This window comes from Macaca nemestrina, chromosome 4 (assembly GCF_043159975.1).
Source record: "Macaca nemestrina isolate mMacNem1 chromosome 4, mMacNem.hap1, whole genome shotgun sequence".
In the NCBI taxonomy this organism is placed as follows: Eukaryota; Metazoa; Chordata; class Mammalia; order Primates; family Cercopithecidae; genus Macaca; species Macaca nemestrina.
In genome coordinates this window covers 51,668,702-51,690,374 of record NC_092128.1, presented here as the reverse complement: position 1 = coordinate 51,690,374, position 21,673 = coordinate 51,668,702, and the positions used below count along the sequence as shown (strand labels likewise).

At 39.1% G+C, this 21,673-nt stretch overlaps 3 protein-coding genes across 16 annotated transcripts in view; 2 read left to right on the top strand and 1 right to left on the bottom strand.

Annotated features, from left to right (window-relative positions):
* Positions 1–3,339, bottom strand: part of LOC105475313 (component of oligomeric golgi complex 5) — a 372,025-nt gene extending 368,686 nt beyond the window's left edge. Inside the window, exon 1 of the mRNA XM_011730439.3 lies at positions 3,095–3,339. Within this exon, the coding sequence (XP_011728741.2) occupies positions 3,095–3,188 (94 nt within the window). The 5' untranslated portion in view covers positions 3,189–3,339. The remainder of the gene's footprint in view (positions 1–3,094) is intronic.
* A 23-nt stretch (positions 3,340–3,362) lies between these two features.
* On the top strand, positions 3,363–18,832 carry LOC105475314 (dihydrouridine synthase 4 like). Of its 10 annotated transcripts, none has more exons than XM_011730451.2 (8): positions 3,374–3,499; positions 4,141–4,210; positions 6,315–6,451; positions 10,457–10,578; positions 13,022–13,139; positions 14,500–14,622; positions 15,693–15,919; positions 16,637–18,832. In XM_011730451.2, exons 3-8 carry the CDS (start codon positions 6,336–6,338, stop codon positions 16,882–16,884), a joined length of 954 nt encoding a protein of 317 aa, XP_011728753.2. In that variant the 5' UTR covers positions 3,374–3,499; positions 4,141–4,210; positions 6,315–6,335; the 3' UTR covers positions 16,885–18,832. The 10 variants fall into 10 exon arrangements, with proteins under 10 accessions (XP_011728747.2, XP_011728753.2, XP_070950802.1 ...); XM_071094701.1 differs by having other exon boundaries at positions 4,141–5,641; XM_011730446.2 differs by having other exon boundaries at positions 3,389–3,499; positions 4,138–4,210.
* Positions 18,833–19,543: 711 nt separating this feature from the next.
* The window catches only part of LOC105475317 (B cell receptor associated protein 29), a 42,803-nt gene continuing 40,673 nt past the window's right edge, over positions 19,544–21,673 (top strand). For 2 of the 5 annotated variants that reach the window (XR_011622039.1, XR_011622038.1), the window contains exons 1-2: positions 19,544–19,664; positions 20,104–20,210. Coding sequence is in view for 3 of the 5 variants with exons in the window: in XM_011730458.2 (XP_011728760.1) it covers positions 20,119–20,210 (92 nt within the window). In the remaining 2 variants the exon portion in view is untranslated. Of the gene's footprint in view, positions 19,665–19,784; positions 19,927–20,103; positions 20,211–21,673 lie in introns of those variants that run through there. The other 3 variants (XM_011730458.2, XM_011730454.2, XM_011730456.3) reach the window with 3 other exon arrangements.

The window sequence follows — 21,673 nt, the reverse complement described above, 5'->3', positions numbered from 1 at the left end:
ATATGTAGGTTTTCATGTGTATTATAGAACTGGCACTACTTGTTTACTATCAAAATAGAAATGTCCATACAGGTTATGGAACGGCATATCATAATAAAATTAAGATAGAAATGTCCAGTAGGCAGTTAAAAATATAGTTTTATAATTCAGAAGACAGGTAAAGATCATACTGAAACCACAGAAAAGACCAGATGATTTAGGAAAAAAAGTTTTAGAATGCACAGAAAGGCAGAAAAATGAGGAAGATAGGAAAGTTGGGGGTGGAGAGAGAAAATGAAAGCAATCAAAGAGACTAAAGAGTGCTCAGGGAGAAAGAAAGAGAAACAAAAAAGAATGGCAAAAGCCAAAAGAAGGGATAAAGAAAGTTAGTAGTAGTAGTATCACAGGGCTTACAAAGATCAAACACAACAGGATGTGGCATTTGAGGGCTTACAGCCTTTAAAGAGATGAATTATATAATGCTTCTCTTTTATAGTTTCCTCATTCCCATAGGAGGCATATCATAAACACCTCACCAATTTTCATCCTATGCATCTGTGCTCACCAAGCCTATCAATTCGATACTGTCATTAGCCAAATCTCTAATACAGTGAATCAAAGTTTCTGCTGGAAATGCTTACTTCCTCAGGAATGTTGGGGGTGGGAGGGGTAACAGAGACAGCTTAATTCAGAACAAACTGAACTGACAAGTATCTACAGGAACCTGGAAAAGAGCACTTAGAGAATTAAGAATTTTTTAAAAGCACAGCACCCATAAACCACATGAGAAAAGTATTTCAAGAAAGGAATTAAATGCTATTACAAGTTAAAGGAAAGGACCAAAAAAGTGTCCATTTGTCGTATGTGCAAGAAAATCATTGGAAACCTTGCAAAGTTATTTCAATGGCATAGATTGAGGGTGATTGAGTCCCTAGGAAACAGGAAGAAAAAATCCAGAGCAAAGTAGGAGGGACTATCCTTAGAAAGGAGCAGAGACTCGGCTGGGCATGGTGGCTCATGCCTGTAATCCCAGCACTTCGGGAGGCCAAGGTCGGCAGATCACGAGGTCAGGAGTTCGAGACCATCCTGACTTAATACGGTGAAACTCCGTCTCTACTAAAAAATACAAAAAAATTAGCTGGGCATGGTGGCGGGCGCCTGTAACACAGCTATTCGGGAGGCTGAGGCAGGAGAATGGCGTGAACCCGGGAGGCGGAGCTTACAGTGAGCCGAGATCGCGCCACTGCGCTCTAGCCTGGGCGACAGAGCCAGACTCCGTCTCAAAAAAAAAAAAAAAAGAAGAAAGAAAGGAGCAGAGACTCCACTTCTGTTGCAATTGAAAAGGCAAGGGGAAAAAGGTGCAACAGATGGTTATAGGTTGAAGTTAAATTTATCGCTTTGATGGGCAAGAAATGGAGAAAGTTCACATCTGATGGCTCCTTTTTTTCTCCCCAGGGAAGCTGAAAGTCATTTGTTGAGCTTGAAGGAAAAGGTTTGAAAAGGATAAAGAAGATTTAAATAATCACTGTGGAGAACAGCAGAGAACCAAGGAGGAAAATATAGAAGGCAGAACTGAAGACTATTTACCCTCCAAGAACTGATTACAATTCCTGAAATACACCCTACTGAAACATATATCCAGTGTTTGGACTGTATTGTCCCTTCCACTGTTCACCTGGGGAAGTCCTATCTACAGTTTAAAACGTCTCCACCTAGAAAGCCTTTTCTGACATTTCCTAACCAGTTCCCAACCCCCAGTTATCATTCTCCTCTATATTAATGCTCTACTTTATACACAATCCAATTGCTATCTTACATCACTGTATTACAGCACCTACCTTAATAGTCCTACAAGATTATTTCCTCTACTAGATGGTGAACTGCTTGAGGGCAAGAATTGCACATATATCAGGAGCAATTGCAAATATATCAGGGTCTCTGCCTTGTATCTTAATTTACATTCAGTTTAATCAAGTTTTAGACAGAGACCCTGACCTAGTTTCCAACACAAAATAGTTCAGAAAACATCATTGCTTTTGACAAAAGTACATACATTATCATGAGAAAGCATGTAATTCAGGATGACAATAAAATATTCAACAGTCAGAGAAAATAAACAACAATTTAGAACTTTATTTCATTTATTACCCACTTTGGTCTTCAAATGTGTTCATGTGCTTCTAACTGCGACGATCACTTTAAAAAACATTCTGCACCTACTGTATGCAAGATACTGCTATTCACATTGTGGGATATTAAAAAAAAAGTTCGCCATACAGAAGAGATTTTAAAAAGTATACAAATGATTTAAGTACAAGGTAGAATGCGATGGCCACTAGAGAAAAAATTAAAAACAGGTGAGAAGGGCTTTATTCTTATGCTTATAAATTTGAACTTTAAATTCTGAAGGATAAGAGATTCGGGCATGGTAACTGGATTGACACAACTGAATATGCTTTTCAGGTATATCTAACTTTTCTTATTTTGGGCAACTTCTCTCCAAACTGACTAGCAATAAATCTGACTGCTAGATTCTGTACAAATGGTTAATCCCAACCTGAACGAATGCCTCAAACCTTCTCCCACGTCTCACTGTGGATAACTGCCTCATAAAGGAGTGGGGAAAAAAAAAACCGGCTGCGAGAGGGGTGACCTGTATAGTCCATTTGTTAAAGGAGTAGGCGTTTCCAGTTCTACTTTAAAACAAGGCCCTACTTCATCATGCGTCTGCCGTCTGTTCTAGATCTTACACTTTTGAAGAGCTCGAACGCTACACCCGTTCAAGAACTGCGGCAGCAGCCCGTGGCTGCCAACGCGGGCCACAGGGTTTGGTCTCCCTAAACTTCAGGGAAGCTGGAGGCATGGGGGGGGTCGAGTTGAAATGAGGAGCAAACAGAAACCAGGTGTCCCCAAGACACCGGAAAAGAGGGAGCTAGTCCCATAGGAAACAGGTTGGCTAGAACAGTACCCAAGCCAGGGGGCCGGGCGGAGGGGAGTGGTCACGTCCAGACTGGAAAACTTTCTGCAAAGCAACGGGTTGGGTCCACCTCGCTGTCCAGGTGCGGCGCAGCATAGACCCCCAAACCCAAGACCTGGTCAGACCCCGTCTCCTTACCGTCCTGCAGAAGTTCCCGGACTGTCGCTGCAGCAGCTCCAGAACCTCGAGCCCCAAGGCCAGCCACAACGACGCTGCCGTCGCCACCTTCCATGTTGGCAGGTGCCGGGTTGATGTCGTCAGCGGCAGAACGGCCCCGCCCAGGTGGTGACGCAGAATCTCGGCGCCGCCCGACCAACCATCCCGTGGCTCCAGGCCGGCCTGGCGAACTGACTTACCCCGCAGCTGGGCTAAGCCTGGCTAGGAGCCGGGTGGTTACTCAAGCAGTGGGCGCCCGGGGTCCGAGTGCTCTGCGCCCAGCGCACCGAGGGAGCCAAGGCCGTCCGGCCGGCGCTTTCCGCTGTCTTTAGCAGCAGCTCTGGGCCGCGCCTCCTGGGCTGGCGTCGTGCCCGGGCCAAGGAGAAGGTGGGCACCGGAACGTGGCCTCAGCGCCTATCTGTGAAGCAAGTATTAAACCTCAGAACAGGGGCCGTGCGGCGTAAGGCAGGAGAGCAGAGCGGAGGTTTCAGGGAGCTTGATTTGCCCTCCACACTCACAAGAGTCAGTCGTTAGTTGCTACACAGCTGTATCTGTCCCACCCCTTGACTGGCACTCCTGGGGTAATAAAAGCCCGCAGGAAATGCTTGGGAAGAAAAATTGCTGGGGATGAAGAGTGAAGAGAATTAGGGAGACTCGATGAAGAAGGAAGACTGAACCATAAAAGGACAAATAAAACTCACTGTCTCTACCCTCCTTCCTTCCCTGAGACCTTTGACCTTTTGCCTTTTCTACCTCTTCCTCACTTTCAGCCACATGTCAGACTTTTTCTTAATTACAAACTGATAAATTGTCTGTATCTCAACTAACGGTATTGAGGCTGTAAGAGCATCAGGTTGGTTCCCATTGTATCTTCTCAGCTAATACGTTCGCATTTTTGACCTAGATTTCTTTCTTCTAAGATAAATACTGATAAATTAACAGGGTCAATCAACCACAAGTATGCAAGAAAGTCTTAAGCTTCTTCGCAAAAAGAAACTGTAATATGACTTTTTCATTTTCTACAGTAGGTATGTATCCAGGAAACCAATTTTGTCCAGTTCCAGAGCTACATGGTTTTCTACATTCTGTTTCAAAAAGGTGCTACTGCTTATCCTGTGCTTATCGCTGTTCTAAGTATTTTATAAATCTAAATGCATTTCATACTCATAACACCTCAGGTAAGCAAGTCTTAATGCTACACTGCATTATGCTCTCTTTGTCTCAGAGGATTTTCCCTAGTATGTAAGATCTTAGTCATGATGGGAATAGGAGTGATTCGTTCATTACTTGTGAATTAGGAATTATTTTTCCTTCCTTGACTTTATTCCCCACAGTGGAAGATTTTAGAACAGTGAATAATACTCACTCATAGAGTGAAAGTTTTGACCCCTCTACTCTGCATGCTCTCATGAGTTTACAAACATAAGACTCAATCCATATCCTAAAAGGAGCTAATAGGTAAGGCAGGAACCCATTTAAACAAACAATTGTACCAGGTGCTTTGGAATCTTTGGATTTACTTATTCCAGTAATTCCAAGCTTAGCTGCACATTGAAATCACCTGAAGAGCTTTAATAAAAACACTGATGCCTGCATTCTGAGCCCAGACATTTGGATTTAATTGGTTTAGGGTATGGCTTGGGCATCCTAACTCTTAAAAGCTCCCCAGTTCATTATAGTATACAACTAAAGTTGAAAGCTACTGATTGTTTTGTTTTGTTTTCTTTTGTTGAGTTGGGATCTAGCTCTGTCACCCAGGCTGGAGTGCAGTGGCAGGATCATGGCTCACTGCAGCCTCAACCTTCTGGGCTCAAGGGATCCTCCTGCCTAAGCTTCTAGAGTAGCTGAAACCACAGGTGCTTGCTGCTACGCCCAGCTAATTTTTATAATTTTTTTAGAGATGGGAATCTCACTATATTGCCCAAGCTGGTCTGGAACTCGTGCCTTGGCCTCCCAAAATGCTGAGTTTACAGGTGTGAGCCCAGCCCCCTGAAAGCTACTGATTTATTCTTTAAGCAAATAAATATTGAGGCCTTCTTCTGTATGCCATTTACTATGACCGCAGGAGTGGATAAAAATGAAATAATTCTTGCTAAAATAACTAATAACCTTGTTGGCATTGCACCCTTTATTTTTGCCTTACTTTGATGTTTAAGATACCTATCCCCTCCTTCCTTCATAATGGTCTCTCTCTTGGTTTCTGAGTATCACTCTTTAGGTTTATTCCTCCCAGCTCCAAAGTTCATCTTCAGTCTTTGTTGCTCTCCCCTTTTCCTCTGTTACTTAAATATTGGTGCTTCCAGCAGTTTCTTGCAAGATCCTGACATCCTTAAGTACCTTGGCTATTTTTAATTTCAACTCTTTGCCTAAAGGTTAAAGACTCTAAAGTTTGAGCAATTAGACTGTTCTAAAGTTGGCCCATATCCGATTTTTTTTTTTTTTCTGTTTCATTTTTCCTTCATACATACCTGTTTCTAAATTACTAAGGCCAAAAACTGGAATATGAAAAGTAACCAACACTGTGAAATGGTAAGATTTTAAGTATAGCAAATATAAAACATTTATAAACGCCATAATTTCATCACTTGTACCTGTACCTCTTGGGGTATAAAAGTGATTTAGAATGTAATTGTAGAATTATAATTGAAATTTTCACTAGATAATATCACATTAAAATTTTTAAAAATAATTAACGTTTGTTTATCTTCTGATTCGCAGACAACAGGATTCAAGAATTACAATAAAAGCACCAGGATATCTTTTGAAACACTGACTACTTAGAGTTGCTCTATTAATGACATTTAACTTTCCTGAATAAAACAAGATATTTCCAAATGCTAGTCGAGTATTATATATAAAATAAACCAAATTTCTTGGCTCACCAATCCCAACAAAGTAGCATGTAAAAAATTGTTTAAATAACCTGAAAACTTACAACATGGTAAACTAGGGAAAAATATCGTTTTCTACATCTTGTTTTTCCACAACTATCTTGGGTAGTTTTCCACATCTATTTATCTTACAAATAGAGGCAGCATTCTATAGTATCATATTGGATACTGTGAAAAGAAGCTATTAATAAAAAAATTTCTGAGCCCACAAGCCTGATAAAAAATATACATTGTTGGCAATTGAAATTGTTAGAATGGAATTAATATAGTGAAAGCATATTTTCTCTATACAAGCTTACTGTCTTTTTCAGATTTGAAACAAATCTGTATTAATGAAGAGTGACTGCATGCAGACCACAATATGTCAAGAAAGAAGAAAAGATCCCATAGAAATGTTTCATTCTGGACAGCTGGTAAAAGTCTGTGCCCCAATGGTTCGATATTCAAAGTAAGTGTTGCTAAATGGTTAATGAACTAAGATGAAATTTCCCTTTTATGCTCTGACTTTTTAAAAGTACTATAAGACTACCAGCGTATGGGAACTTCAAACTCCTACCTTTGGAATCATGATTTAGAATTGAGTCATGATGCTAACGCTTGCCTAGTATATATGTGATCCTGAGTAAACAACCTCTCTGAGCTGCACTTGTTATATCTATAAAAATGGTGGTGGTTGTAACTCCTACCTATAAGTATACAGTGTATATTAAATAGATACAAGTATTGATGTGTAGATTTTTATGTGAACTTAAGTCTTGGGACAAATAGTGCAATTACTGGGTCCTGAGGTAGTGGTGTGTTCAGTTTTCGAAGAAATATTTCTTGGTATCTTTTGCTCATCTTCTAATTGGATTGTTTGCTCTTTTACTATTGAGTTGTTTTTTTAAAAAAGTTTGTTATAAAATATACGTAACATAAAATTTACCTCTCATTTTTAAGAATACAGTTCAGTAGTGTTAATTACATTCACATTGTTGTGCATCTGATCTCTAAAACTCTTTTCATCTTAGAAGATGGAAATTCTATACACATTAAACTATAACTCCCCATTCCACTGTTCCCTACAGCAGCCCCTGGCAACCATTATTCTACTTTCTCCCTCTATGAATTTCACTACTCTAGGTACCTCATATAAGTCTTATACGTATTTGTTCAAAACTGGTTTTGCTAATATTTTATGCAGCATAACATCCTCAAGGTTCATTCATGTTGTAGCATATATCAGACTATTGTTCCTTTTAAGGCTGAATAATGTTCCATTTTATGTATATTTTGTTTATCCATTCATCTGTTGATATGCATTCATATATTAATAGAACACAAGATAACTTCCACCTTTTGGCTATCGCAAACAATACTTTCATGAACTATGGGTGTACAAATACCCATATACAAATACCCATGGTTCATAACAGGTCTCTGAAACCCTGCTTTCAATTCTTTTTTGACTATGTACCCAGAAGTAGAATTGCTGGATCATATGGTGATTCTATGTTTAATTTTTTGAGCAGCTACTATACTGCTTTCCATAGCAGCTGCACCGTGTTACCTTACCAGCAGCAGTGAACAAGAGTTTTAATTTATCCACATCCTCATCAACACTTGTTATATTCTGGGAGTTTTGTTTTTTTATTATTATAATCATCCTAATGGGTATGAAGTGGTATTTCATTGCAGTTTTAATTTGCATTTCCCTAATGATTAATGATGCTGAACATCTTTTTGTGTGTTTATTGGCCATTTGTATGTTGTCTTTGTATAAGTATCTATTCAAGTGCTTTTATCCATGTTTTCTTGTTTTCTATTGAGTGCTGAGAGTTATTTATATACTCTAGATATATATTCTGCTTTGTCAGATATGTGATTTGCACATATTTTCTCCCTGTATATGGCTTGTCTTTTCATGCTCTTAACAGGATCTTTTGCAGAACAAAAGTTTCATTTTAATGAAGTCTAACTTATCAATTTTTTCTTTTGTAAATTGTGCTTTTGATGTCAAGTATAAGAAACCTTTATGTAGCTCCAGATCCTGAATATTTTCTCCTCAGTTTTTTTCCCTAAAAGTTTTATAGTTTTATGTTTTGCATTTAAGTCCACGATTAATTTTGCATTAACTTTTATGTAAGTGTGAGGCTTAGGTTAGGTTGCCTATGGGTATCCAATTACTCCAGCACCATTTTTGAAAGGCTGTGGGCCAGGCATGGTGGCTCACGCCATCAAATCCTAATTCCAGCACTTTGGGAGGCTGAGGTGGGCAGATCATTTGAGGTCAGGAGTTCTAGACCAGCCTGTCCAACATGGTGAAACTCCATCTCTACTAAATACAAAAATTAGTCAGCATGGTGGTGCATGCCAATAGTCCCAGCTGCTGGGAGGCTGAAACAGGAAAATCGCTTGAGCCTGGGAGGTGAAGGTTGCAGTGAGCCAAGATCGCGCCACTGCACTCCAGCCTGGGCAACAAGAGTAAAACTCCGTCTCAAAAAAAATAATAAAAAAAGAAAGGCTGTCTCTCCTCTATTTAATTATTTGCTTCTTTATGAGAAATCAGCATTTTCTATTTTGTTCCATTGATCTTGTATCTTTTTCCCTGCCAATACCACAGTTGTATTATATAGCTCTATAATATGTCTTGAAATCAGGTAGACTGGTTCTTCCCAATTTATTTACTTTTTCAAAATTGTTTTAGCTATTCTAGTTCCCTTGCTTTACAAATAAATTTTAGAATGACCTTGTCTATCTCTGCAAAAAACCTTGCTGGAATTTTCATAAGAACTGTGTGAAACCTATACCTCAACTTGGGAAGAATTGACTTTCTTACTGGGTTGAGTCTCCCAATCCATGAACACAATATGTCTTTCCATTGATTGAGATTTTCTTTGATTTCTATCATCAGTTTTGTGTAGTTTTCAGGTTACAAGTTCTGTACATGTTTTATAAGACACCTGGGTTTGTTTTGAGCATGTTTGTAAATAGAATTTTTAATTTTTGGTGTTCACATGTTTATTGCTAGGACATAGAAATAGATTTTTGTATGTTGATCTTATATCCTGACAACTTGCTAAACTCACTTGTTGGTTCTAGTTTTTTTGTAAATTCCTTCAGAGTCTATAAACAACCATGTCATCTGCAAATAAGGACAGTTGGATTTCTTCCTTTTGATCATGTGCCTTTTGTTCTTTATCATGCCTTCTTGCACTGACTAAAAGTTTCAGTGCTGTGTTGAATAAGGGTGATAAGAGCAGATTTCCTTACCTTGTTTCTGTCTAAGGTAAAAGTGTTCTGTAGGAATTTTATGGATGTACTTTATGAAACTGAGGAAGGTTCCCTCTACTTCTGGTTTTCTGAGAGTTAGCTTTTTTTTTTTTTTTTTTTTTTTTTTTTTTTTACTATGTATGGGTATTTTGTCAAATGCCTTTTCTGCATCTACATGATCATGTGCTTTTTATTATTTAGCCTGTTAATATGATGGATTAGATTAATTGATTTTGACTATTGAACATTCTGTTTTAACTGGCTTTTTCTGACAACACTCCAGCAGGGAATGATTAGGGGAGTGATGCCACCTCATTACTATCTGATAGAAGTCCAAGTTCTTCACTTGGCCTCCTTCAGCATCTGGTGGGTGAGGAGCTCCTCATTACTGCTGGACAGGGATGAGAGTTACAGTTCCCCATGGTGAGGGTAGCCTCATATATGCTGGGCAATAATGAAAGTCCTGGCTCTCCACTATGCCTCCTCTGAAACCACACCAAGCAGTGAGGAAGAGGAGTGCTTCATTACTGCTGGCAGGCATGGAAGTCCAGGCTCCCCTTGTGGCCTCCACTGATACCACTGGGCTGGGAGTGACCTCACTGGCCACCAGAGATGAAAGTTTCAAATCCTTACCTGGCCTTCTCGGACATCATCTCAGTAGAATGTTGGAGCACCTTGTTAACAGCCTTTAGAGGGTAGAAGTCTAGGATTCCCACTTGGCCTTTGCTAATGGAGATAAAGCCATAGCTTTTTCTACAGTATTTGGCTGGAGTAGAACTGTCTAAAAGATTTCTGTCTTACTAGGTCAGAAAGAATATTTTCCTGGTCCCTTGGTTAGAGAAGGCTTTTGTTGGGGCTGTTTTTTTTTCTGCATCCATTGTTGTTTCCAGTTGGCCAGCTTCTTCAAGTCTAGGATATTTGAGACAAAAATAAAATCCAGAGAACTCACCACCCTGTCATTCCTCAGGTCCTGAGGTCACTAGCCTGTCTGGCCATCTTTTCTTCACCTTTCAAAATTTTCTTGTGTTTGTTTTATATATAATATCCAGGGTTTTTAGTAATACTTAGCAGGAATAGTAGGGAAAAGTAAATATCCTCCATCTCCCCATAGGTAGAACTTTCTCTGATAAATATTTAACAATGCACTAAAATATGTTTGTGGTGTTTCTAAATGCATAATTAAGGTTTTATATGCTCACAGGTTGGCTTTTAGGACACTAGTAAGAAAATACAGTTGTGATCTGTGTTATACACCAATGATAGTTGCCGCTGATTTTGTCAAATCTATAAAAGCCAGAGACAGTGAATTTACCACAAACCAAGGTATGTGAAACCGAGTGTACTGACTTTGTAAAACTTTTTAAATTTGTTTACAAACTCCATTATCTTGTCTAATCAGAAACAACACAATTTAGAGATTTTATGTGAAAAAGTTTTAGTTCTTTAGTGTTTTTAATAAGTATTTTTTTACCTGTTATTACTGAATGCCTTGTAAACTATCAGTGTATATACCAAAGCGTAAGGCCACTTTGAAACCCTCTCCTCTCACTAGGGCTATTAGAGTAGATGCCTGTCACACTGCCTCTAGTCTTGTACCATTCCAAACTATCCTCCAAGTGACCTACTGAAAATGTAAATTTTCCTCATTGTTCACAAGGTGGGATCCCCAGACCAGCAGCATTATTATTATCTGGAAACTTGTTAGAAAGGGAGATTTACAGGTATACTAAATTAGAAATTCTGGATATGTAGTCCAGCAATCTGTGTTCTGAAAAGCTTTCCAGGTAATTCTGAGCTTGTTAAAGGTTGAGAACTACTGGCTTAAAGACTAAAATTTTAGCACCTGAGGATAATATACAGTTTTTCATAATCTGACCTCCAAATATATCTTCTGCAGCCTTATCTTCCTTCAGTTTCTCCCCACGCCCACTGACTTTATCCTTCAAAATTCCTAAGTTATTTTAAGTCCTTGAACCAATACCCTGTCTTCTCACACCAGACCCCTTTCTCTCTCTTGCAAACTGTAGTTTATGTTTCTTCATTCAGCTCTCAATATTTGTAGCCATGAATCTTTTTTTTTTTTTTTATCATCCTCTACTCACATCCTCCCTGCTCAGCACAGGCTCTTATGTTGCACTTAATTCTACTGCATTATGATTTCCTCTTTATATGCCTGTTTCTCCCATTAGGTTCGGCCTCCTTGAGGGCTGTAGCTATAGAAATAGCTTGATTTGTATCCTTAGCATCTAGTACAGTGTTGGAAATATATTAGACCAATAAATGGTTGTTAAATTGAAATTCTGTAACTCTCTTGAGCTACAAAAGAGAAAGCACCTTACATCTCCATAAAGAATAAAGCAAATTCTCCTAAACTATCATAATCCTATAAATCAGTGGATTGCCATAGGAATCTTGAATCAATGCAACTAGGATGATGCCAAGAAATCTGCATTTTTATAAACATCCAATGATTCTCGTACAAGTATTCCTCAAAAGAAATGTTGAAATACATCTAAAAAGAGTTCATAACACTGACCCAAGGATAAGAAAAATATGTTCTTTAAAACATAGGAAGCTTTAATACATTTGGCTGTATTAAAATTTAAACCTTTGGGCCAGACGCGGTGGCTCATTCTTGTAATCTTAGCGCTTTGGGAGGCCAAGGTGGGTGGATCACCTGAGGTCAGGAGTTCAAGACCAGCCTGACCAACATGGCAAAACCCTGTCTCTACTAAAAATAAAAAAATTGGCTGGCTTTGGTGGCAGGCGCCTGTACTCCTAGCTACTTGGGAGGCTGAGCCAGAGAATCACTTGAACCTGGGACACAGAGGTTGCAGTGAGCTGAGATTGTGCCACTGCACTCCAGCCTGGGTGACAGAGAGAGACGCTGTCTCAAAAAAAAAAAAAAAAAAATTTAAACCTTTATATGTAAGAGCACAAATATGCTCAAAGACAAAAAACTGAGGAGAATATTTATAACACATGATAGATAGCAATACTAATTGTTTTATAAAAAAATTACAAATAAGGAATAAGGAATGACTAATTATATATAGAAAAATGCAAAGAATATGAAAAGAGCTCACTAATTAGAATATTTAAATGTTGGATATACACTGTATGATAAGTTGTGAGGAAACAAGAACTTTTATCCATATTGGTGTATGTATATATTGGTAAACTCTTGGATGATAATTCTGTAATATCTATCACAATGTTGTATGCTAAATGCCTATTAACAATTCTACTCCTAAGAATTTACCCTATGAATATACTCAGAGCATGTGAAACAGTCTAAAAATACACTGTATGGTCCATCCATACAGCGGAATATCCCACTATAAAGAAGAAAATAGGACTGAGTACATCTCCCAGATATATCAGGAAAGAAAGGAACAGTAGGCATAGTGGTATTTATAGAATGTTCACACTTGTTTAAATTTTACAGGTATACAAAAAAATTGTTCTGGAATGCAGGTAAACTAATTCTCACCTTTGGGAAGAGGGTCTATTTTGTCAAAAGTGTTAGAATTGTTTTCATTTATCAAATTTTGTACTGTTTGAATTTTTTACTGAGTGTAAATTGCTTTTAATTTAAAATATTTTAAATTGTTTAATGTTATATTATTTGAACAGATGCTTCTTAGGCTAAAAATCGTTATTGCTCTTTTATCCTGTGCAAACATTAAAGTTTGGTGTGTGTGTGTGTGTGTGTGTGCAGGGTTTTTTCCTGTGAATTTTAACGTTGAGCTATTCATTTTGTCAGGTGATTGCCCATTGATTGTTCAGTTTGCTGCTAACGATGCAAGACTTTTATCTGATGCTGCTCGTATAGTCTGTCCTTATGCGAATGGAATAGACATTAACTGTGGTTGCCCTCAGAGGTAAAGCTCAAAGAAGTTGGAAGAATTTTCCAAGAGATTACAAAAAAAACTATGTGTGAACATGGTAAAATATCTTTCTAGTTTTCCAAAACTTAAAAAGAAAATAGAGTTACAGCCCCGGGACTCAAAACAAGAAGGAAGAAAATATAGGGAAATATAATTTAGGAACATAAATTCAAAGGTCTTTTCTGATGACTGAAACGATGTATAGACAGGTGTTTTGTCTCCCTTCACCAATAGAATTTTTATGTGGCTGTGCCTTGAATCTCATCCATAAGTAGTTATATGAGAATCTAATATTTACGGCAATCCCTAAAATGTATTTTTACTGTCATGTCAGATATGCTTGCTCTGAAAACAGATTGACTTAGGAAATCACCATATATTTCCTCCTAATTAATTCTCCTTATAAAAATACCTTATTATAATCACCTTTTCTTTCTATACCACAGTTATTTGGTTGGGTTTAAGTAACTGCGTGTTGATAGGATGTACTTAATTTGACAATAATATTTCTTTTTTTTTTTTTTTTTTTTTGAGACGGAGTTTCCCAAATCGGAGTGCAGTGGTGCCGTCTGGGCTCACCACAACCACCGCCTCCGAGTTTCAAGCAATTCTCCTGCCTCAGCCTCCCGAGTAGCTGGGATTACAGGCATGCACCACCATGCCCGGCTAATTTTGTATTTTTGGTAGAGACGGGGTTTCTCTGTGTTGGTCAGGCTGGTCGCGAACTCCCAACCTCAGGTGATCTACCCGCTTCGGCCTCCCAAAGTCCTGGGATTACAGACCTGAGCCACCGCACCTGTCCTGACAACAATAGTTCTACTGTACTGGCACTGTAGTAGATTATCAGTAATTCAAAATGTGTCCACAGAATAAAAGCAAAGTTGTTAAGTATAGCGTAATCTAAATCAGATGAGACATATTTGTATACTCATTAGGAGAGTTAAATAAGCTGTTTAGTGGTATTGGAATGCTGTAGGCCAAAACTATCTTTCTACTATTGAGACTAATAAAACCTCATTATGTACAATAAACATCAAATTTGGAATTTTTGAAATCTGAAGTCATTGCAATTAATTACTTGAAATATTTAAACCTGTTTTGGTTGAATGACTTTTAACTTAATATTCTCACTTGCCAATGAAAACCATTTCTCCTGAGTACTTTTTGATCTGGGAACATGTTTTCCTAATCTCATATTGATCCACTTAGAAATGTTGAACCTATGAATTTTTTAAATCTGCTTCTATTCTAGATCACTAGAGAAATGGATGCACTTATATTTCATTGCTTTCAGAATTTTGTCTTCTCTTCCAGTTATTTATAATTCACTTGTTCATATGTTTGCTTTACAAAGGTGGGCAATGGCAGAAGGTTATGGGGCTTGCTTAATAAACAAGCCAGAGCTTGTTCGAGATATGGTGAAACAAGTAAGAAATCAAGTGGAAACCCCTGGATTTTCAGTTTCTATTAAAATAAGGTAAAGACAATATTTCAATCTATTGATACGATCATCCGTTACTCAGGAAATAAAAGATTATTCCTTTTGTCTGATGCTGTTAGGAGTGTCTATCCTAAATAAATTGGTAGCTGGTGTATGGTGTTGAAAATAATTAAGTGTTGAAAATAAGACATTTAGTAAAAGAATATATACCATAATTTTCATGTATAGTCCTGAAAAACTTCCTCTTGTACTTTTAACGAAAGTTAAAGCCTCCCTTTATTGTAAGTCTCACCAAACTTTCAACTTTAGCTATGTAGTATTTAATGTTAAGAAACATTACTGGTGCCAAGTATAGAAAACAGGAAAAATATTTGCACTAAAATTTCACAATGAAAAGAAAATAAACCAGGAATCAGTTTTTCCGTGACAGGTTGAAAACATACTTCTTTTTTTAAGACAGTGTCTCACCCTGTTGCCCAGGCTGGAGTGTAATGGCACGATCTTGGCTCACTGCAACCCCTGCCTCCCAGGTTCAAGCAATTCTCATGCCTCAGCCTCTCAAGTAGTTGGGATTACAGGCGTGTGTCACCACACCTCGCTAATTTTTGTATTTTTTAGTAGTGACGAGGTTTCCCCATGTTGGCCAGGCCAGTCTGGAGCTCCTGGCCTCAAGTGATCCGCCTGCCTCAGCCTCTTAAAGTGCTGGGATTACAGGAGTGAGTCACCGTGCCCAGCCTGAAAACATATTTCAAGATAAAGTATTATGTTCTCCCACTTGGCGATGGGGGCATGCACAGCAAATATTAAGGTTTAAATTCATCTGTGACAGTACTTTCATGGCTCTTTGATTTATCAAAGCCAAAGCATAGAAGCACTAGGTCTAAGATAAAACTTTTTTGTCCTTTGTTGTCAGTAGTGAAATAGCTAAATTTGAGGTCTTGAGTAGGAACTGATCCCTGAAGAAAACCTTGCTGATAATGACATATAGTAATAATATGATATAGCAAATCTAACTAATTTAGTAGATGAAATATCATTTTAGTCAGTTAATGTTAGCATTAAGATTTGTGTGCTGTGAACAGATAAATATAATTTTGAAATTGTAGGATCCATGATGACCTTAAAAGAACGGTAGATCTTTGTCGAAAGGCTGAAGCAACAGGAGTTTCATGGATTACAGTCCATGGAAGAACTGCTGAAGAAAGACATCAGCCAGTGCACTACGATTCCATTAAAATAATTAAGGAAAATATGTCTATACCTGTGATTGCTAATGGAGACATCAGAAGCTTAAAGGAAGCAGAAAATGTGTGGCAGATTACTGGGACAGATGGTAAGAAATAAATACTTGGGTTCTTTTAATTGGGAAGAAATGAGAGTGGGGAAGTAATGTTAATTTGATTTTCATTTGTTTTGTTTAACATTAAGCCATATTTTCCCATTGTACTGTTTTAAGCTAAGCAATTTATTAAAATGATGTTAAGTTTTCTACCTGGAAAAACATGGATTATCTTAACTGGGATAAATTAATTCAGTTACTTTTCTGACGCCATCATATCTAGTGACCAGTGAAGAATTTTCTAGATAGCCTACTAGTAAAATAAAGCACCTAGAAATGAGAGTACGTGAACTCGAGAATGATAAGAGCTAAAAGAACCCCAGAACTGCTGTGCAGTTTCATTATTTCCTTAAATTATTGGCATGCCAAGCCCTGTGATTGCTAGATGGGAGAATATAGATAAACTGAACTTTAAGCAGCCCAATTTATGACAGTCTAGATTTACCCTAAAGAAAAACTAAAGACTAACTGTTTAATGTAAAAATCTTTAAAAAATAAAGATTTCTATAAGTACATTTAAACTTTCCTGGTTTACAAAAGGTACCAAAATTAATTCTTTTGTAATTGAATTAAACATACTAATGTAATAAAGGTATCACAAAACCTTGGTGATAATACTTTTTAAAAAAAATTCTGTTTGCTTCATTGAGCTTGAACTAATAACCAGGGGTTCTTAATGTATGGACAAATATGGTGTGCTTTAATTTGTAGGTGTGATGGTTGCAAGAGGACTCTTAGCAAACCCGGCCATGTTTGCTGGATATGAGGAAACCCCACTGAAATGCATCTGGGACTGGGTTGATATTGCTCTTGAACTCGGGACTCCTTACATGTGTTTCCATCAACATTTAATGTACATGATGGAAAAGATAACTTCAAGGCAGGAAAAAAGGGTATTTAATGCTCTGTCAAGCACGTCAGCAATCATAGATTACCTTACAGACCATTATGGCATTTGACTAGACTTCCCAAATAATTTTAATATATACTTTTAGACCCACAGTGAAACCACAGGTCATATTTTGTACCTTAAACTAGTAGCTCCCAAGTTTTAGTATAAAAACAATCCCTGGGAGCATTTTTTAACAATCAGTCATAGACCCCACCCTCAGAGATTCTGATTCGGTAGATCTGGGGTAGACCCAGAAATGTGCAGTTTAAAGAAAACTCCCGGTAGTTCAGACATCCTCATCATCCTAGGCAAACACTGACAAATACTGCTCTTAGTACTGTTATATAGATATTAGGGGGATGGGTAGAGTGGGAATTTTTTCCTAAAGGAATCATGTTTTATCATGTTTTTAACATTTTAAAATAAAATTTATTTCAATACTAAGAAAGTATGGCTCATGGTATCTATAAGGTAACAAGAAGTATGCAGGTGCAAAAAAGTGGTGGAACAAATACCAACATCCATCCAAAATGAAAAAGAACAGGAAATTCTGAATAGAATTGCACTCAGAACTTATCTTAAAAATTCCAATTGGTTAATGACATTAAATTTGGTACATTTCAAAACTTCTAGCTCCTCCAAAGATTGAAAGCTTAATAAATAATACCTGCTACCTAAAAAGATAAAATTAACTGCAATCTACCATATCTTAAGTATAGGAAATTTGATAGCCAAGCTGGAGATGATTATATATTTGAAATATTTCCTAGAGAATAGTAACCAGGTTTTGTTTTTAATTTTAAAACCTAATTTTCATACTCTCTGTTTAATGATATTACTTTTATGCCTCTCAGCAGTTGATTGTAACTTTAAAGTCCCATGGTTTGGGAGTGTTATTAATAGATTTTGTTACCGGTGGGCATGCACTGCAAGAATTAAGTATCTCAGACTGAAATAAAACAGTTCGTAATTAAAGTATTATTTATTTTGCCAACATGAAAACTGTTATAAGGAAATAATTATGTAAAACTGTTTAATTCGCGTTTGGGAATATTGAATGAATCCATTTTAACGTAAGCACCGTGGTGCCATCTTTTTTCTCAGTACATTCTGTTTTCACTTTTCAGTTAATGTATTTTTTTTTAAAGATAACTGACTTTTTCATTTTCTATGAATACTGTACAAAATAGGGAGGTATGGTCAGAACTCTGAATTGAATTACCCTAGTGTTGTGAGCACAGCATCATCACTAGAGTAATGTGCTCGGTGTTTGGAAGGAACCAGTGTGGAAGTTCTAACACTTTTGATTAAAAGTAACTTCCTGGCCGGGCGCGGTGGCTCACGCCTGTAATCCCAGCACTTTGGGAGGCCAAGGCTGGCAGATCACGAGGTCAGGAGATGGAGACCATCCTAGATAACATGGTGAAACCCCATCTCTACTAAAAATATAAAAAAATTAGCTGGGCGTGGTGGCGGGCACCTGTAGTCCCAGCTACTCGGGAGACTGAGGCAGGAGAATGGTGTGAACCTGGGAGGTGAAGCTTGCAGTGAGCCAAGATTGCACCACTGCACTCCAGCCTGGGCGACAGAGCAAGATTCGTCTCAAAAAAAAAAAAAAAGTTACTTCCTGGCTGGGCGCAGTGGCTCACACCTGTAATCCCAACAGTTTGGGAGGCCAAGGCAGACAGATCACCTGAGTCCAGGAGTTCGAGACCAGCCTGGCTAAAATGGTGAAACCCTGTCTCTACTAAAAATACAACAATTAGCTAGACATGGTGGCAGGCGCCTGTAATCCCAGCCACTCAGGAGACTGGGGCCAGAGAATCGCTTGAACCTGGGAGGCAGAGGCTACAGTGAGCCGAGATCGCACCGCCACAATACAACCTGGGTGACAGACAGAGGGAGACTCCATCTCAAAAAAAAAAAGAAAAAAAATCTTCCTTACAGTTATGTTCAAAGTCTGTGTTTTCTATTTTTCTGTTACACGTGATCCAGATTATTGGTGATAAATTCAGAAAAAGAACAAACTTAAATGTGTTTTTGAATGTTTTATATTCTATCATTATCCATTTTCAGCATTTGTTTACTATTCCCCAAGTAATTGTAACCAGGATAGTACTTTTATTAAATTCCTGATACGTTGTCAATATTGAAAAAACTCTTCAACAATTTAAATGTACATGCACAGTTTGAAAAGCTGGAAAATAGTAATTAAAAGAATATCCCCATACCCACCTTTCGTACCAGTCCCCAAACATCACGCTAAAGTTGACTGCCTCTTGCCAGCCCATGGACGGGAATGGGAACGCCTACGGAATATGTTGTGATACTACAGTTGATCCTACCTTCTCCAGAACAAAATGCTGCACGACCACCTCATCCTGGCCCCTTATCAAATGATAGCTTAATTCTGGACACAAACAGTTCCCACTATAAAAAGAGAGGAGGTGACCGGAAAGGAGTGCGTCTTAAGCGCGTTCGCTGAATTTGCATCACCCAATCCAGCCCCGGCGCCCGGCCCGGCTCCCTAGACCTGCACCCCGCGCGCCCTCCAGCTGGGGCTGTACTTAGTCTGCCGTCCTAAAGAAGTTGCGCTCCGATCCCCAGGCATCAGGTCAAAAGTCTAATTCATGCTCAGACTCCTCCGCCAATTAGAAAACAATTGTTGCCCATATACGTGGTCGCGCCGCCTGTGACTTCAGACGGGACGGGCCCGCGGGCGGGAAGCCTGCGGGGCGGGAGGCTGGGTGGGGCCCTGGCTCCCCTCCCCCGCCCGGCCGCGGCGTCTGACGTCCCGCGCGTCGGCTGCCGCGGAGCAGCGCGGGGAGCCAGGCGGGCAGCCGGCGGGTAAGGGCGACCGCGACCCGGGGACCCGTGGGGCGCTAGGCCGCGGAGGGAGAGCGCCGCTCCATGGTCTGCAGAACCCCGCGGGGCTGGCCCTGCCCGGTCCGCGGAGCGGTGGTCGAGGGCCCGCGGCGCCTTCTGGGAGCGGGAGGGCCGGGAAGCCGGGCGTTGGTGGAGGGTGGCGTTGGGCTTCTGTCGCCGCGAAGCTGGCGGAAAAGACAGTGGCCAGCGGGCCGCCTCGCCAGGTCCCACGACTCCCAGGGAGGTAGCCACCCGCTTCCCGGGCCACCCTTTCCCCCTTCCTGACCGGGGTCCGTGCCGGCCCCCCAGGTGCGGGAAGGTGGGACACGGTCCTTCCCCCGGACAAAAACGCTGCGCCTCGGGGCATTGAACGGTTTTGTTTGAAAGGAAGCAAGATAAAAATAAGCGTTTCTCCATTTAGGTGTGAAGAAAAAAAATGACACTCCAGTGGGCGGCAGTGGCAACCTTTCTTTATGCCGAAATAGGACTCATTTTAATCTTCTGCCTACCTTTTATTCCTCCTCAGAGGTAGGAAATCTTCAAATCGTTAACTATGATAAATATTGGATCGCTCCTAATGTAAAATGAAAAAAGTTTTCTGAGCATTAAAAAGTTTAGAAAGTCTTTGAAAATACACACACCTAACGAATTAGGTAGTATATAATGGCAATATTAAAATAACATTTTATATAAAACTCTGTTACGTGTACAGGTGAAATAACTTTTTCTTCCCTTCTAAAAGGAAAGGGGCCTATGCTTTTGATTCTGTTGATTACAGATATAATAAAGCAACAGTTATACTTTTAACACCTGCCCTGCCTTGTCTCAGGTTTCACCTTTGTTTTATTGCCCTGAATTGGAGCCATGAACTAAATAAATGTAAGTGGATAAATCATGTTTGCAGTACAGCATAGGTGTAAAAGTGTTTCATTGAGGCACTGGAACAGCAATTTAGAAACCAAAGCCAATAAATTATTCTTAGTTTTGGCCTATGTAACCGATAAATAGTTTCATTAATGTTTAATGACAATTTTACTACTTTTGGGTTCACATAAAATTAACGAATGTCTATTAAAAGTGCTGAATGTAAAAAGTATCACAACCATGTATTAGCTTTAGTTCTTTAGTGACGGATCTAAATAGTCCCAGCTACTCGGGAGGCTGAAGCAGGAGAATGGCGTGAACCCGGGGGGTCGGAGCTTGCAGTGAGCGGAGATCGCGCCACTGCACTCCAGCTTGGGCGACAGAGCAAGACTCCGTCTCAAAAAAAAAAAAAAAGAACCAAGTACAGTGTTTCAAGCCAAGCACTGGCTCATTTTACCCTTGAAATAATCTACTTTTTAGTCGTTTAGTTTTAGATCCAGAAATTTGATAGTATGAATGGGGAAATGCACACGTAATAAAAATGTTGCAAGACATTTGTTCATATTCCTGGCATAAAAGAAAATCTTTCGTAAATGAGATCCTAGAGATAACTCACTAAAGTGTAGTAAAATCCCAGGAGGACTGGGAGAAACTTCAAGAAGTTTTACCTTAGCTCAGCGTCCAAATAGTCTTTCACAACTCCTAACTTGCTCCTTACCTGCCTGGATTTCTGCTCTCTTCTGTCCTTCTCTATCAGCTAAGCTAAGCTCAGTACGTTGTTTCTTACTAAAGAAAAAAAATTGAATCATCCTGTAGGGTCTTTGATCTTATTTGATCCATCCCACCTATGTTCTATAGATCGCATACTGCAACCCAGGAGGGCAAGTAGCCTAAGGTTACCTAGCTGGTAAGTGACAGGTTCTAGATAAAAATCTGGCTTTTAGTCCAGTGTTCTTTCTACTCCGTCATGCTGCCTCTCATCCTGTAGGTTTTGTTTCAAACTCAGTAACACCCTGTTTTGCTTTTTAGTAGTATTTGCAATGATAGAATCCTATATATTCAAGAGAAAGAAAGATCTTGTGTGTAAACATCTAATTTATAGATAAGACTTAAGGGTTTGCAAAGAA